Here is a 17,185-nt window from a genome sequence, read left to right as displayed (position 1 = left end):
ACGTGGAGCCACGGGCCGGAGATGAGATGAGAGGTGGGGAGGGAAGAAATTAGAGGGAAGTCCTTGGAACTGATTGGCTGGAGCTTATAGACTGGGAACTTGGGACACGGAAGTCCCGCGAAGTGCGCAGACGCGATGAGACTGCTGGGAAGCGGACGGACGTGTGGGTGGGGTCAGAAGTCCCTGGGGAGGAGACTGCCATGAAGGTCCGCGCGGTCCGGCACCTCCCACACCTTCTCACCCGGCCTGGGGAGGGGGTGGAGGCCGCTGTGGCTTTGGGTTCCTGCTTCCCTACACGTATGCAGGAATTAGTGAGAGGCCTCGGGCTCTTGATAGCTGGGCAAAGCAGTCTACTCCATACTTCCCAAAAAATGGGCGGAAAGGGGCAGGGACCGCCCACTCCCTAATACGCCTGGGTCCTTATCTTGACCCCAGTTTCCATATTTAAGGAAGGCCGTGAGAAGTAGGTGACCAAGTAGGCACGTTCACTTTCTGGGAAGCGGGCTGATAAGGCCGGCGGTTATTTGAACGTGTACTCTACAAAGGTCTTGTCTTAGAATTACCTAAATAAATGGAGTAGGCCAAGAGGAGGGAGAAGTTACCAAGTTTAATTCCATACTAATAGGAATGCTACTTCTTTGAATCTATGATTTCAAGTTGGGAGAGACCCTAGCGATAGGTAAGTGGTTTTGTGAACCCATTAGATCGAAAAATTCTTAAGAATCGAGGAATATCCTCAATTGTTTAGCGCAATGCCTGGCATATAGTAGGTGCTTTATGTTCTGTCATTTCAGTTTTGTTAAATTCAAGAGCCAAACTGAAGAGTTAAAAAAAAAAAATCAAAGATACTAATTAGAGATTTTAGACTCGAGTGAGAGAATTAGACTCTTCAGATAGGACGGAACTCAGCCAATAAGGAACTATGTTTAAATATGATGACCGTGATGTGATCCTTCACGTGAGGGGGATTTCACACTTCTGATAGGTTGTGACGTCTGGCACTCAGCTAATGGACATCAAGATAGGGACGAGTTCAATATAAAAAAAAGGAACAAGTATTGATTTCAAGGGTCTCTTCTACTCGTATCCTTACGCCTGTTTTCCCTCACGTGTAAGTAGTTCATCTTCAATTACATATTATTACAGTGTTTTTTTTATTATTACATATTTCCACTTCTGATTAGAAGTCTGAGTACTCCATCCGTGATTACCTTTTCCTTTTTAAATTTTTATTTCCTTGTTCCATGTCCTAGCATTCTAGCCTGCATTTCTTTGGTTTCAATTTCTTAATTTGTTTTTTCTTTCTATTTCTCTAGTTTAATTTTTGCAGCTCTGTGAAAACTAAACCACCATCCAGTTCTCACAGTTGTACCAATGATATTTTGATGACCACAAAAAAACATGTTTTAGAAAAACAAAATGGAAACCTAATTTTCATTTTTTAAGAGGAATAAGAATGTAGAGGAAGGGAAAACAAAATTTTTTTCAGTTCAACAATAAATGTGTTAAGTACTTTTTTGCAAAAGAAGCAGGTAGCATAGAGGATAGATGCCCGGCCTGGAGTTAGGAAGATTCATCTTTGCCAGTGCAAATCTCTTCTCACACACTTACTAGCTGTGTTACCTTGGGCAGGTTACTTAACCCTGCTTGTCTGCTTCCTCATCTGTAAAATGAATTGGAGTATTGGTACAATAAATTATTTTTACTGAGAAAACCCTAAATGGAATTGAAAAGAGACAAATGTCACTGAAATGACTCAACAACAGTGCAAAAGAAAAGATATCAGGGAAGACACAAAGTTTCCATCAGACATATTTTCTGCAGTCTTAGACATTACATTCTAGGTAGGTAGGTAAGATTTATACTTCCTTATCAAAAGACCCTATGGAGATTAGCAGGATCAGGGAGCTGCTGCCTTCCCAGTTGCAAGCTAATTCAGTAGTAGTGTACAACCAATTTTATTTTAGAGTAAAAGAAAAATCTTTCATTCCATTCTCAGAAGAACAACAAACTGAATACAGAATAAGGAGCAAGCTTTATACTGTTCAGTTCCTTACCTCTCCCTTCAAGTTCAGATTGGTCAGATATACAGTAAGAATTAGTTACAATTGGTCAGATTTATAATCAGAGTTACATTTTATTATTATTTAATGTGGGACTTTGCTAGGGTATGTGTACTTTTAGGAGGTATTCCTCAAAGATTAAAACTTGTGTTAGCATTCTACAATCTGTGAAGAATGTGGCCTAGCTCATAGATTCTTGTCTGAGAAAGATCCAAATTAATTACTATCACTATCATTTTGCAGAATCAATAGAAGTGGTTGCCAGCTGGCCGTACTATGGACCTTAAAACCAATCACAGAATCTTAGAACTGAAATGTGATGATAATTGCTAGCCTTTTATAATAATTTGTGCTTTACAAATGTTCTCATTTTAACAACACAACAATCCTAACAGATAGGAGCTATCAACCCCACTTTATAGATGAGGAAACTCAAGCAGACAAGTGATTTGCCCAATGTAATAAAATATCTGAAGCCCAATTTAAATTTAAATCTTCAGACTCCCAGTTCTTCACTTTTCCCATCTTGCTTTATGACTCCTTTTTAAAGTTAGATATCATCACCTTAACCACTTGTTTTAATGAAAATCTATAAAGGAACCAAGCCTAAAACTCAGACTTGTAGACTCTTAATCCTGCATGCTTTTCAGTATATCACTCAGTCCCCTCTTCCTGAGTCTATCAATTTGATGTTTCATTATCTAAAAGCTGGTCGTAATCACACATATTTAATCTCACTGAGTTTGCTCTTTCCTACCAATCAGATCTTGTCCCATATTAAAGAAAAAGTTTAACAATGGAATGCAGGAGAACAGCTAATATGTGAAGGAAAAGCATAACCACTGTTTGATTTACTTTCCCCACATCTTAGTCTCATAGTAACCTGGTTGCACTTCTTAAGTAGAGCGACTTCATTCTTTTTGGTGCAATGGCTCCCAAACTATATTCAATTTTAGACCATAACATTTGAAGACAAGGAAAAAAAAAAGACAAACAGTATATGCTCTCCTAAGATATAAAAGAAGCTGCAATTTAGAAAAGGGCAAATCCTATTTATCTCATTCTGATGAGGTGTTTATCATAAAGCTACTTTGTGGTCACTAGGCAACTGGAAGATTCTGTTGCAGAAGAATTCTTGCTATGGGTAGTGTCAACAGGACCAGGCAGTTATCAACAAGTGTGGTATGGATAACAAATCATATCACTATGTGAATTTGTGAACTAACAAGTAGATCACAAATGATTCTTTGGAGATACAAAATGATACAGAAGGTATTGATTTTATGAAAGTTGTCACTTTCCCTATATATGCTCAACCTTTTCATGCTAGCTATTGTCTCATTTATGCTAAGTGGTAAAGTTGTTGGGGTAGAGAGTTAGGGAACTCATTGTGACAGAAAATAGTGGAGAATGGGGTTATTTTTTCATCTTTCTAGAAGTTGTCTACCTATTTTATCTATGTTTGTTATTTACAGACTATACATTGAAAAAACAGAATGAAGTTAATCAGTGAAAAACTGCCTATGAGTCCCCAAAGTGCTCCATTCCAGTGTCCTATCAAGACTCAGAAATTAAACAAATGGAAAAAGGAGAAGGAAGGTACAAGTCCTGTTATTAGTCCTCTTTAGAAGTGGCTTTCTAAAGTTTCATAATTGAATAATAATTAAGAGATGTGAAGTTTATTATTCTTTTCAGAGTATTAGTGCTGTGTTAGTGCTGTGTCTATGGGAAAAATAGAGCTTCAGTTTTCCTATTTTTAAGAAGAGGATAATTATTAATACGCCCTCTACATCATAGGGCTGTTAGAAACATGTGCTTTACCTGTAAATATTAAAATAGTACTTAAATATGAAGTATTTTTCATATTTTACAGTGCTCTTTCCCCTCTTACACATAAAACAGTTTTAGGATTTACAAACCTGTGAGACTTTCATTTGATTTATGTTTAGTAGCGTTTCTGGTTCTGTTATTAAATCTCTGAAATTCAGAATGCTGCTCTATAAGAGAAGAAAAGTCAAACTTGACTTAGATATATTTAGCACTAATAATTTTTTTTCGGAGACATTTTCTTATTTACATATCATGTTGAATATTTAGCTCAGAAGAATTGGAGCATGATATTCATGCTTTAGTCCTACACAAAACGATTTAATCCAACACAAAGATGAACAGAATAAAACACTATTCTTTGGCAAGCGATTGCATGACTAATCTCAACTAGCCACATTGCAGCTGTTATTAACATATTTACAAAGGATAGATTTTTTTAAAAGGGAGATAGATTAAAAAAAGAAAAAAGGTGTGAATTAGATAATCTTTATCAGATTTCAAACCTGGTTGAATGACCAGAACTATTAATAGGGTCTCTTCACTATGGAAGAACGAGTCTAGTAATCTTGCCTTTTCACCCTTTTATCTCCCCAAAAAAGTCATAAATAACTTGAGCATATCAAATCTATTTCTGAATCATGATCCCCCAAAAAAGATCTTTATATATACATTTTTGAATGTGCTCAATGTAGAAATTTGTTTTGCTTGATTATGTTTATTTTATTATAAGAATTATGGTTTTCCTTTTCCCCCAGTAGGGTAAAGTGGAAGGGAGAAAAAATAAATGCTTATTAATTTGAAGAAGAAAATAAAATTTTAAATAATCTTGATAAGTTAAAGTATTGGGCCAAATCTAATAAAGCAGGATTTTAAAATGATTAAAATCAAGTTATACTATATATCAAAAAATTAGTTAATTTTACAGTTTCAAGATGTGAAAAAGTGTTAGGAGCTTCAGAGTCTGCTAAGTTCAACATAAGGAGGGCATGATCTCTAGGCTTGCTGCATGACAACAGGAGTAGAATCCAGAATGCAGGAAATGAAAGACGTTGCCCTCATTCTGCCAATGCTTAAGTATTGCATTTAGTTCTGGGTATACATTTTAAGGATATACATTAGTTGTAGAGTATCCAGCTAATGGGATGCAAAGAGCCTTAAGATCATGCCACAGCCTTAGTAGAAAGGACTGGGGATGTTTAGACTACAGGTGGTCAGACTGAAATTGGAGAGAAGTTGAGAGAACTTAGCTGCCATATGGAAGCGAGATTGGACTTGCTCTGCTTCCTAGAAAGGAAATAATAATGAATGGAACAATAGAGGAAGATTTTCTTTTGCTATAGGGAAAAAGTAACAAGTAGAACTATTAAAAAATGGAATAAGACAGCTTAGGAGGCAAAAATTGTGCTACATCTCTCTAGAAACCTTAAAGGGAAGGCTAGATGATCTCTTGTTAAAATATTCTAGAGAGAATTCTTGTTCAAATACAGAATATTCCAAGAATATTTTGTATTTTGATTTATGTTCAAAATATCCAAATGTATAGAACCATAGAATGAGATTGTTAGAGATGGAAAGAATCTTAGAATTTATTCAATTCAGTACCTTCAGTTTACAGATAAAGAAGCTGAGTCTTAAGGAGAAATAGTGATTTATCCATGGCTACATAGCTAGTTTAGTGACTTATTTGGGACTAGAAGACAGGATGATCTCATTTTGAATACTGAGGACTTTAAATCAGCCTAGGAATCAGAACTTCAAGTGTACAAAGTTTACCACAAAGTAATGTACTCATATTCACACTCACTATTCAGTTTAACTGGAAGAGAGATGATCCATTAGTTGCTCTTTGGTAAAGGAAGCTAGTTTTATCCTATTCATGTTTTCTAAAACTGTTCAACAGATATTAATTGAGAGCTTAATATATGTATGTGTATATATATATGTATAATACATATATTATGTGAATATATGTATAAGGCATTGCTGTAGGTGATGTGGAGGATGCAAAAGATGCCTAGAAATAGCTCAAATCCTCATCCTATTTTAGTTTAGAGGATAATGTATGACTTTTGACAAATGAGACAATTGTGTAAGTGTTCAAAAGGGAGAAACCGCTGAGAGTTAAAGTGGTATATAATAAGGAGAATTTTGTAGGAGTAGAATTTGGTTGGGTTAAATGAGAATGGAGGAGTATGCCAAGCCAATGTAATAATAAAAGCCCAGATGGTCAAGTCAAGAATGGATAGACTAGTTAAGAAATAACTAGATGAGCCTTCTTGAATTGGGGAGACTTTGTGTTGGGAACATAATGATTGAAAAAAGTCTAATTCTCCTTGGGTAGGAAAAAGCCCTTTGTACTGTGTGCTAGAGAATGACTAGAAGACAATTTCCTCTTTTTGTGCTGTTAATTATGCACTAAGATATTCCACTTCTATATTCTCATAAATATAAAAGCCATATTTAGAATATAGTCTAGACCAGAGCTTCTTAAATTTTTTCCATATATAACCCCTTTTTGCTTGAGAAATTTTTATGTGGCCCTGGGTATATAGATATATAAAAGGTATACAAATAAAACTTTTACTGATAATAAATCAATAGTTTTACAATTCCCACATTCCGTTATGAAACCTCATATGGGGTTGTGAATTACAGTTTAAAAAGCTGGGGTATAAAGAAGTACTAATTGAACTTTTTTCCATTCATGATCCCTTTTCACCTGAGAAATTTTTACGTGAAATTGGGTATATAAGTATATAAAATGGATAGAAAGCTCAAAATTGATTGACAATAAATCATAATTTTGCAACCTCTCATATTCATTTACAGGATCACATATTCACAATTAAGGAAGCTTTGGTCTAGAGCAGGAAGAAGGCAGGAGGAAAATGAGTCAGGAAGGGAGGTTTGGTTGCTATTGTATTATTTCAAAAGATAGATTCTATGAATTTATAGGATCATAATATAAAATTATAAGGTAACATTTATTGAAAAACTTTTTCATCAGATTATTACAATCATTCGAAATTAGTGGAAAAGGCATTACAATTACTGAAGGAAAGAATAAAAAAAGGAGATCCTCTGGCACGTTTCCTGCGAGGTCAGCTATACTTTGAAGAGGTAGCTTTAAAATTTTTTATTTTTAAAAATATTAAACCCAGAAATTTTCCAGGAAAAACATCAGTTTAATAATTCTGTTGTAGTATTTTCATATCCAGTTTTCCTACAATCAATCCATTAGGGAATGGATTACATTAGAACATACTAGAAATAACTTTTTAAAAAATGACCATATTACCTTTGCCCTTATTAATAGATGTGATCAGCAAGACTGTTTCTACTACAAAATCATTTTTGATAGGGTTCCCAATATAAGATAAAATCTCACTCTATGGACAATATTAAGGATCACAATTTTGGAGATCTTATCTAGACTTATGATTTCATTAGTATAGAACTTCTAATATGGAAATTTCCTCCACAAATGCAGATTAGCTACATGTCTGTAACCTGTGAATTAACCTAATTGTTTGCTTAAAAGTTTCTTTAGGACAAGGATGTTCCCTTCATATATAAAAAGTGAATTGTCATATGTATACCTATGCATTTCTATTATGTGTATATGTTTTGTTGACATAGCCATATAATATATAGCATATACATATGTAATATGTATACTTGCATCAGTAGTATACACACATTAAGTATCTATATACATATGTGTATACACATAGGGAGACATAATGTATATTTTAAAGTTAATGGTTGAATAACACAATCCACATACATCAGTTACCCTGTTAGAGACAGTACTTAGCGTGTGAGCTTGAGTGAACTGTTCATACCAACAAAATATTGATCTTTAACTTAGATCACTACTTCCTCTCAAATTGCAGTGTAGATAGCCTAGAACCCCCAAGCTCAATAAACTTGGGAATAGCAGTAACTTCCAGACTACTAGCCCTGGTTCTAGTCCAACTCTCACAAATATCATCAAGAGAAGCAGCCCTTGTGAAGAAAGGGACCACGATCCCTACCACCATCAATACCATCTGCCAAACAGTAAACAGTGAAGAGGCAAACAAGTTAACCAGACTGATGCAATAAGTTACCCTGAAGAAAAGACAAAAGGAATCATGTGCCAGGCATTTATCACTACCCACCATGTCCTCTTAAACTGTGATAGAAACATAGAAATAGCCCAACACTGAGCCCACAGAGCCGTAAGAATTCCAGCACGCTCAGACCACTGTCGTTGCTTTTAGCTCCAAATCCTGCAGCTGTTGTCAAGGGAAACAAGTCTTTAGGGATCCAAAGTGATAACTTTCTCTTACAGGTAGTGCAGTCCTGATTCCTGAGTGGCTAAAGTTCTCTTCACAATATCTGACACTATCCAATTTATCACAAAAGGTCCTATGATTTTATTAATAAAGAAAAGTTGCATTAGCATCTGCTTTGGTTCTAGATCCTAAGGACCCCTCTTGGGACTTCTCCATCTTTCTTGCAACTAAAATCTCCTGTATATGTTTTCTCCCCCTGATTAGAATGTGAGCTCCTTACTATTATATTTGTGTTCACAATGCTTTGTGTATAGTAAATGTTTAATAAATGCTTTTATGTAATTTCATTGATAAAGGAAATTTCTAGCATAGAATCCATCACCAATGCAGATCGATAACATAAATATATATAAGTATTTTTATAGAACTAAAGAGGCGACTAGGGACACTTAAAAGGATTTGCCCATTGTTATAGATCTAGTATGTGTCAGAGAAAGAACTGGAATCTAGCTCATTCGAAGGCTATTTCTGATCCCTTTCCATCACATTGTCTTGCATATGCTTATATATTAAATATATAAATACATGTGTATGTATATGTATATAAATTAATGTGGGAAAAGTGATAAAAATTAATAGCTGAGGATCAATATTGTTTGTGCCATTATTAACCATTATTACAATTTTGACATTATCCATCATTGGTTAATAATGTTCAGCTCATCTCCAAGTTAGCACTGCACTCTTTGGTGAGTTGTCAATATCAGCCATTTGGATTTTTAGTCAGAGAAATCTGTGTTCAAATATTGGCAGTGCCACTTAATATTTCTAGTTTTCAGTTTCTTCAGTTATAAACAAGAGATAGTCTATGATTTTAAAATTCTCATCTATCATTATCCCTATTACTTTACTGATCTGGTTAATATTTTGTCATTTCTAATAATAACTAAATATTTTAAAAATTCAATACTTTTTTGTATAGTTATCAAGCTATTTCTAAGAAATAGCTTCCTCAAGTCCCACTAACTAAATCCTCCCCAGAGTATCCCAAAATAAAATACATCCCAGACTACTTTTCAAATCTCATGTATCCTCTTCAAAACCAACCCTGGCAGGGTACAGGAACTTTAGGTAAGGAGCCATCCCTATTGATATCCATTTTAGGACACAAAAAATAAGATCTGTTAAACCTTCCCATCAAAACATATATATATGTATATATGTATGTATGTATGTGTATATATATATATATATATATATATATATATATATATATATATATATATATATATATATATATACGTATATATATGTATGTGTGTATATATATATATATTTACACTGTCAATATTTTAAAGATCATTGTGATTTTTTCATGTTTAAAATGAAGACAATTGTTATTCTTTTAGTGTTAGTTTCTATTTTTGCCTAAGCATACTAAAATTTAATATTAGCTAGAATTATATCTATGTAGAAATGTTTCAAATAAGTTTAGGAAATTGTCTCCCTTAAATTTTTTTAAAACTAATTTTGTGTTTACATAAAGTCAACATAGACCACATTGCAACTTTGTCCTCATTGTATTTGTACTCCTATATATGTGGAGATCTCTTAAGATAGGTGTCTTCCCCCATTTTGAAGAGTTCCTTAAGGATAGTCAAGCTTTTAAGGTCCATTTTTGACTTGAGATAAGAAGAATAAACAAACTCCCTTCTCTAATGGTAATTTGTTATGTTATTGTTAACAGTAAGCAAAACAAAATTTTCCAAGCCTCACTATCAAAAGTACAGTAAATTAGCATTTGGGCGCTCAAAGAATTCTTTGCTGTTACAATAGCAGTTGTGAAAAACCATCAATAAAATACAGAGCAATGAAGAGATGCTGTCATTTTATGATAAATCTGACATAACAAAATGCAAAAAAAGTTGCTGTGATTGTTCAGGGTTATTACTACAAAAAAAACCATGAAGAGACAACACCAATGCCTTGACGTTGTAGTGAAGGATTATGAAGAAACAGAAGAGTTAAAGATACAAAGAAAGATGACAGAGGATAGTCAAAACTCCGCAAGAGAGAAACAGAAATAGAGAGGAGAAAAACAACAGATGAGAGTCTCAACCAATAAAGGCAATGTTAAATTAGTTCATTTTATTATAGTAGTTTGAAAAGTGGTATCCCAAGTATGGTACCACACCATTGACTCAAATGTATTTGATTTATCAGAACATGACATTCCCCAAATAGGCTGATAAATGGATTTCTAATGGGTTCATTATTCTATTGTGCTTATTAAAAGTAAGCATTAAATCATGATTCATGTTACTATTGCTATCAGCCTTGTTTTAAAATATATTGATATTATGAGTATTCCAAGGTTTTCCAGTAAGCATATTCATATGGATAGATGAAAAAAGCAAGCCTCTATTATTTCTGTTCTGGGATGGTGGGAGTAATAATACAAAATAGCAAACACCACAAGAATTATTTTTATTTGACCTTAACATATATTGTGAATAGAAAGTAGTATTAAAAAAGACTCTATTCAATGAAACTGGATCAGAAAGCAAGATTCTTTATTACTAGGTTCAGAAACTTTAGAGGTAGCTGGAAACTTAACTGTTTGAAAGGGCTTGAAAAGAGCCATTTCCCAATTGATACATGGTCAAAGGAAAGTTTTCAGATGAAGAAATCAAAGCTATCTATTTTTTTGTTTTGTTTTGTTTTGTTGAGGCAATTGGGGTTAAGTGACTTGCCCAGGGTCACACAGCTAGCAATGTCTGAGACCAGATTTGAACTCGGGTCCTCCTGACTTCAGGGCTGGTGCTCTATCCACTGCGCCACCTAGCTGCCCCGAAGCTATCTGTAGTTGTTTGAAGAAACGCTCTAAATCACTTTTGATTAGGGAAATTCAGATTAAAACAATTGTGGAATGCCACCTCATACCTATCAGATTGGCTAATGATAGAAAAGGAAAATGATAAATGTTGGAGAGGATGTGGAAAAATTGTCTCATTATAATGCTGTGTTGGTGGAGTTGTGAACTGATCCAATAATTTTGAAGATTTGGAACTATGTCCAAAGGGCAACCAACCTGTGAATACCCTTTAATCCAGCAATATCACTACTAGGTATTTAGATCTATTATATTGATCATATTCTATGATCAGTGACATCATAGAAAAGGTAAAAGGACCCCCATGCATAAAAATATTTATAGCAGCTCTTTTTGTGGTGGCAAAGAATTGAAAATTGAAGGGATGTCAACTGGGGAATGGTTGAACAAGCTGTGAAGTATGAATATAATGGAATACTATTGTGCACTAAGAAATTATGAACAGCTATATTTCAGAAAGACCTGGGATTTGTATGAAATAAGACAAAATGAAATTAACAGAACCAGGAAAACATTGTACACAGTAACAGTAACATCCTGTGATAGATCAATGAGGAATGACTTAGTTCTTTTCAGCAGTACAGTGATCAAGACAATTCCAAAGGATTCATGGTGGAAAATGCTATTCACATCCAGAGAAAGAACTGATGGAATCCAAATGCATATTGAAGCATACTATTTTCACATTAAAAAAATTTTTTTTGGTCTGTTTCTTCTTTTACAACATGACTATTATGGACATTTGTTTTACATGATTATGTGATTATATATATATATACACACACATACACACACACACACACACATATACACACACACATATGATGAGGTCAGTAGTAGTTGTGATGAGGTGTGAGAACTGGGGTGGGAGATACCCTCTGCTTGAAAGCACAGGTTCTATGCGGAAACAATTTGCAAACCTAAATCTGTGTGGCAAAATGGGATTTGTTGGCCCTGAAAAGCTAGCTTGTTAGAAAGACAGACTTCTTAGTGGGTAAAGGGTCCTGTTAGGAAGATAGCAAAGGTTAACACTGAAAAGAGAATAATTTCACCAGTGGGCATGGTCTGTTAAGATACCTGCAAAGATATCTGGGCATGTAGCCCTAGACATATTAGCGTTTGCTTTGATTTTTGGTCTGGAGACTAGGCCAATTCCTGATAGACTGATTTTCAATTCAATTCAATTTAAAATTGAATGAGATTACTTAATTGGGAGTTTGAGCCACTTAATAGGACTATCAGGCCTAGATCTCCAACTGAATGAAACCACTTATCCAGAAGTTTGCACGCTTTTCCCAGGTCTGGAAGTTTACATCTGGGCCCCCCAAAAGATCTCAGTTTATGTCATTTATACACACACACACACACACACACACACACACACACACACATATCTACATATATGTTATGTATTACCCATATATAACTGTAAATGACTTGTTTACAGTTTTAGGAAAAGGAAGGGAGAAAAATTGGAATTTAAAATTTTGTAAAAATGAATGTTAATTGAAAAATAAAATACTATTGAAGGGGAGAGGTGTGCAGCCTTGAAAGAGATAGCTGAAGAAAATTTGTCCAAGCAGACAAAAAGTGCCAATAATTAGAGTAATTCAAAAATATTTCTGTGAGTTAAAGACTAAATATACTTACTACATGGCTTACCTTGTAGTCCAACTTGAACTCAAAAGTCAGGAGTTTGCCTACTTATTTATCAGGAAAGCTTAAGAGAGCTGTTGACTAGGTGTCAAATAATTTGGATGACAAAAGCTGGGAGCTCAAGATGTTTACAGATGCTATTTTATATATGGCCCTCTCACCTCTGCTGGCTCCCTTTTTTGAGTGACTGTCACACTGCTCTGTATAGCTCCATTTTCTGTCATGGTAAAATAACTTGCATTTACATAATAGTCACTCTGCTCAAAGATCTTACTTTCCTTTCCATAACTGGATGTGCTATCTTTTCACATATTAAGTTAAATGTTCATTTTTGGGAGACAGAGCTAAGCTAATGAGCATGGAGATGTAGGACTGAGAACCCTGTTCTTTAGAGCAGGGGAAAAATAATTTTAAGGCCAACTGAGTATGAAAATGCTGAAATAGGATAATGAAAGGAAAAGTTAACCCTAGAACAAGAAAACAGAAGTATTGCTACTTAGGTGGCCAAAATGACTTTTAAGGATTTTATCCCCTTCTTGACCAGAGAAAACAAATGCTTTTCTTTCTCCAACTTGGAGATAGTAGTACAGGCCTGGCAAAGGAAAAGTATGTGAAATTTTTGTCATATGCTACTGACTGGGAGCTTAGAAGATACATATCACAAGATGTTATAGTTCACTTGAAAATAGGTCTTGCTATGTATCTCAATGTGATTTGGGATATATGAAACATAAAGAAGCCATTTATATAAAAGCTTTAAATGCAAGTCCTACCATGTGCCACATAACAATATTAGGGGCTAGGAATGCAAAGACAAAAATGTCAATCTCTTAAAGTGCTTAAGTTTCTAACAGACAGAGTTAAGTTCCAAAAATAGGAGTTTGTATGTGACCCAAGAAGAAATATATTAGCAGTTGCTGGAACTTATTGAAAGAAATGAGGAGAAAGGGGAGTGGTATGGTTAAATCTATGTTTTAGAAAAATCATCTTGGCAAATGTCCATGAACTAGAGAGGGCAAGATTATATATAAAGAAACCAGTTATAGAAGATTGTTCTATAATCTTAGAGGTTCAACTAAGGGGGGTGACTCTATAAGTACAGAAAAACAATACAGAAAATAGGTTTAGAAGCAAAGATAATGTGTTCCGATTTAAACTTTTAAAATTTGAAAAGCTTACACGACATCCAGTTTGAAATGCTTGAGCCAAAGTTCTTAATGCCACCACTTTATGTTTATATAACATTTTCACACTTGTGATGTCACAATATACAGAACTGCTTTGTGAGAAAGGCAGACTGAAGATTTGGAAAAAAAGTTCTCACCTCCAAAGTCTTTGACAACGTCAAATGGTTCAGCACTGGAAACAGATATAGTTTTATCAATGGAAGTGACATTAAAGAAGATGCCACCTGTTTTGCCACTATACCTTAAAGACCATGGAACATTTCCATCTGACTAGCTGCTAACAACCTTCTAGACATGTATATGTATTAAGGCATCTAGGATGCAGAGTAGAGTCCTAGGCATGGCATCAGAAAGACCCTCAGTTTGAATCCTTTTCTCAGTTGTATGACTCTGGGCAAATAAATCACTTAATCTCTTGCAGCCTCAGTTTCTTCAGCTATAAAATGGTGATAACAGTAGCTCCTACCTCATAAGATTGTAGTGAGGATTTAACAGAGTATTATGTAAAGAGTTTTTCAAACCTGAAAATTCTATGTAAATGTTAGCTATTATCATTATTACAGTAAACAATACTCTTTCATTCATTTGTCCTATCTTCTAAACTAGAAGACTCTAAGGCTCAGAAAAGTGAAATGTCATGTTCAAACTGCATTATGATAGTTAAAGAAGCGTGCTGGCTCTTTTGCTAATTTTATTTCCTGAAGGAAATTTGTCTTGGCTCTGAAGTTTTTCTAAACTAAATGACAAAGGTAAAATGACTGGAAGAAGTAACCTTCATCACTAAAACTGGAAGGACAACCATTTTTATTGTTGTAGCCTCAAGGCTCAAGAGTTAGCAGCAGGAATAGAATAAAATGGAAATCGAAAACTTACCCAGAATTTTCCTAGTTTATCAGTCTTCCCCACCCTCCACACTCATAACTGACTGATCATGATTGATCCATCTTATGTTGTACTTGCAGAATCCTGCCAAAAGTATTCTTCATGTTGATGGGGAGAAGGAAAGATAAGGGTTACTATCTCAGATTTAGCTGAACTTTGTTATTAAAACAATAGTGTTGGGGTGGGGTGTTTGCTTTTACATATATAATATGAATGTCTTCTGGGACTTTTATAGGGATGGTATGAGGAAGCATTAGATCAATTTGAAGAAATCCAGGAGAATGATCATCAAGCTGTTTACCAATTGGGAGTTATGTATTATGATGGGCTGGGGACGAAAGCAAATCCTGTAAGTTGTCATTCTGCTTGATTTGGGAGATGGGTAGACAGGGTGAGTGATATTGTTAGTAAATACAATGTTTTTATTTAATCTATGCTCAAAAACCTTCATAGATAAGGCATTCACCACCTCACAGAATAACCCATTTCACATTTAACAACCCTAATTATTAATTAGGTTTTCCCTTAAATCGAGGAGAAATCTGTATCTCTACCATTGACCATTTTACCTCTCTATTGTCCCTCTGTTGTCTATTCTCTATTGTCAATGAACAAAAAGAAGTCTTAAATCCTTATCCACCATGTTATGTATGTCTTCAAATATTTTGAAGGTAGTTATCCTCCCTCACCAAATATTTTCTTCAAACTAAGCATCCCCAGTTTCTTTGGTCCTTATATGGCATGGTTTAAGTTTTTTTTTTTATCATGGTGGTATCATTCTTTTCCATTCTTTAGTTTGTCAATGTACTTCCTAAAATGCCATATAGACATGGCCCAGTAAAATAGAGTAAAATGGAAAGAGTCCTTTTTGCCAATATTATGCCCATGTTAATGTAGATTAAGATCATCTTTGTTGTTTCCTTTTTTAAAAAAATTTGGCTTCCATATTACATGATTGTCTCATATTAAGTTTGAAGTTCATAAAATTCTCAATCTTTTGAACTTCTGGTTATCTCTATGTCTGGGCTGGAAAAAAAGTATTGTAATTTCTCCTTAGATTTCCTGATGACGACTCCATTGAATACACTTTAAAATCTTCTATTAGACTAATATAATAGTTAAAGATTGCTCTCCTCCCATTTATTTCCCTGTCTTAGCTGGAAGTGTCTTCCAACCTTTCATCTTCTTTAGCAGGAGCCATCCACAAGCAACTATATATACAAATTGTTACTAATTGGCTTCAGAATAAACACTAGAGGTCCATCTTTATGGAGATCTTTAGAATACTCTTTCTCCTCCCTATATGATAAATGGAAATCCTTAGCTCACTGTTGCTCTTGCTGTTAGATGGTAATGAGTCTACAGAAGCACTTTTTAGCTTAGCTGTTTGTTTTCACGTTCTAAAAAAGCAGACTTTCCGGGATTTTCATAAGTTATTTGGTGCTAGTTTTCCAGATGCATTTAGATAACCACTGCCAAAAATAATGTAAATCATTGTTTTACCTAGTTGTTATTTGTGAGAACATATTATTATTATTATTATTATTATTACAGCTTTTTATTTACAAGATATATGCATAGGTAATTTTTCAGCATTGACAGTTGCAAATCCTTTTGTTCCAACTTTTTCCCTCCTCTCACCCCTTCCCCCAGATGACAGGTTGACCAATATATGTTAGATATGTTAAAGTTTAAGTTAAATACAATATATGTATACATGTCCAAACAGTTAATTTGCTGTATAAAAAGAGTCAGACTTTGAAATCGTGTACAATTAGCCTGTGAAGGAAATCAAAAATGCAGGCTGACAAAAATAGGGATTGGGAATTCTATGTTAGTGGTTCATAGTCATCTCCCAGAGTTCTTTCGCTGTGTATCTGGTTCACTTCATTACTGCTCTGTTGGAACTGATTTGATTCATCTCATTGTTGAAGAGGGCCACGTCTATCAGAATTGATCAGCATATAGTATTGTTGTTGAAGTATATAATGATCTTCTGGTCCTGCTCATTTCACTCAGCATCAATTCATGTAAGTCTCTTCAGGCCTTTCTGAAGCTTAGTCCTGCTGGTCATTTCTTACAGAACAATAATATTCCATAATATTCACATACCATAATTTATTCAGCCATTTTCCAATTGACGGGCATCCACTCAGTTTCCAGTATCTAGCCACTACAAAGAGGGCTGCCACAAACATTCATGCACATACAGGTCCCTTTCCCTTCTTTAAAATCTCTTTGGGATATAATATAAGCCCAGTAGTAACACTGCTAGGTCAAAGGCATATGCACAGTTTGATCACTTTTTGAGCATAGTTCCAAATTGCTCTGTGAGAACATCTTTTAAAGAAAATCAGCATTATTATTGCCTCTTCTCATTTGATCCTTCCAAGT

The 17,185-nt window shown here is 34.6% G+C and overlaps 1 protein-coding gene across 12 annotated transcripts in view; it reads left to right on the top strand.

The window, feature by feature from the left end:
- Nucleotides 1–446: 446 nt before the first annotated feature.
- LRP2BP (LRP2 binding protein) overlaps nt 447–17,185 on the top strand; it is a 52,218-nt gene continuing 35,479 nt past the window's right edge. For 2 of the 12 annotated variants that reach the window (XR_007948264.1, XM_051965483.1), the window contains exons 1-4: nt 2,274–3,335; nt 3,539–3,662; nt 6,901–7,013; nt 15,027–15,140. Coding sequence is in view for 11 of the 12 variants with exons in the window: in XM_051965483.1 (XP_051821443.1) it covers nt 3,560–3,662; nt 6,901–7,013; nt 15,027–15,140 (330 nt within the window). In the remaining variant the exon portion in view is untranslated. The other 10 variants (XM_051965485.1, XM_051965486.1, XM_051965484.1 and 7 more) reach the window with 10 other exon arrangements.

The sequence above is a fragment of the Antechinus flavipes genome, chromosome 6 (genome assembly GCF_016432865.1).
Source record: "Antechinus flavipes isolate AdamAnt ecotype Samford, QLD, Australia chromosome 6, AdamAnt_v2, whole genome shotgun sequence".
NCBI lineage: Eukaryota > Metazoa > Chordata > Mammalia > Dasyuromorphia > Dasyuridae > Antechinus > Antechinus flavipes.
This window is presented reverse-complemented; position numbering and strand designations above follow the sequence as displayed.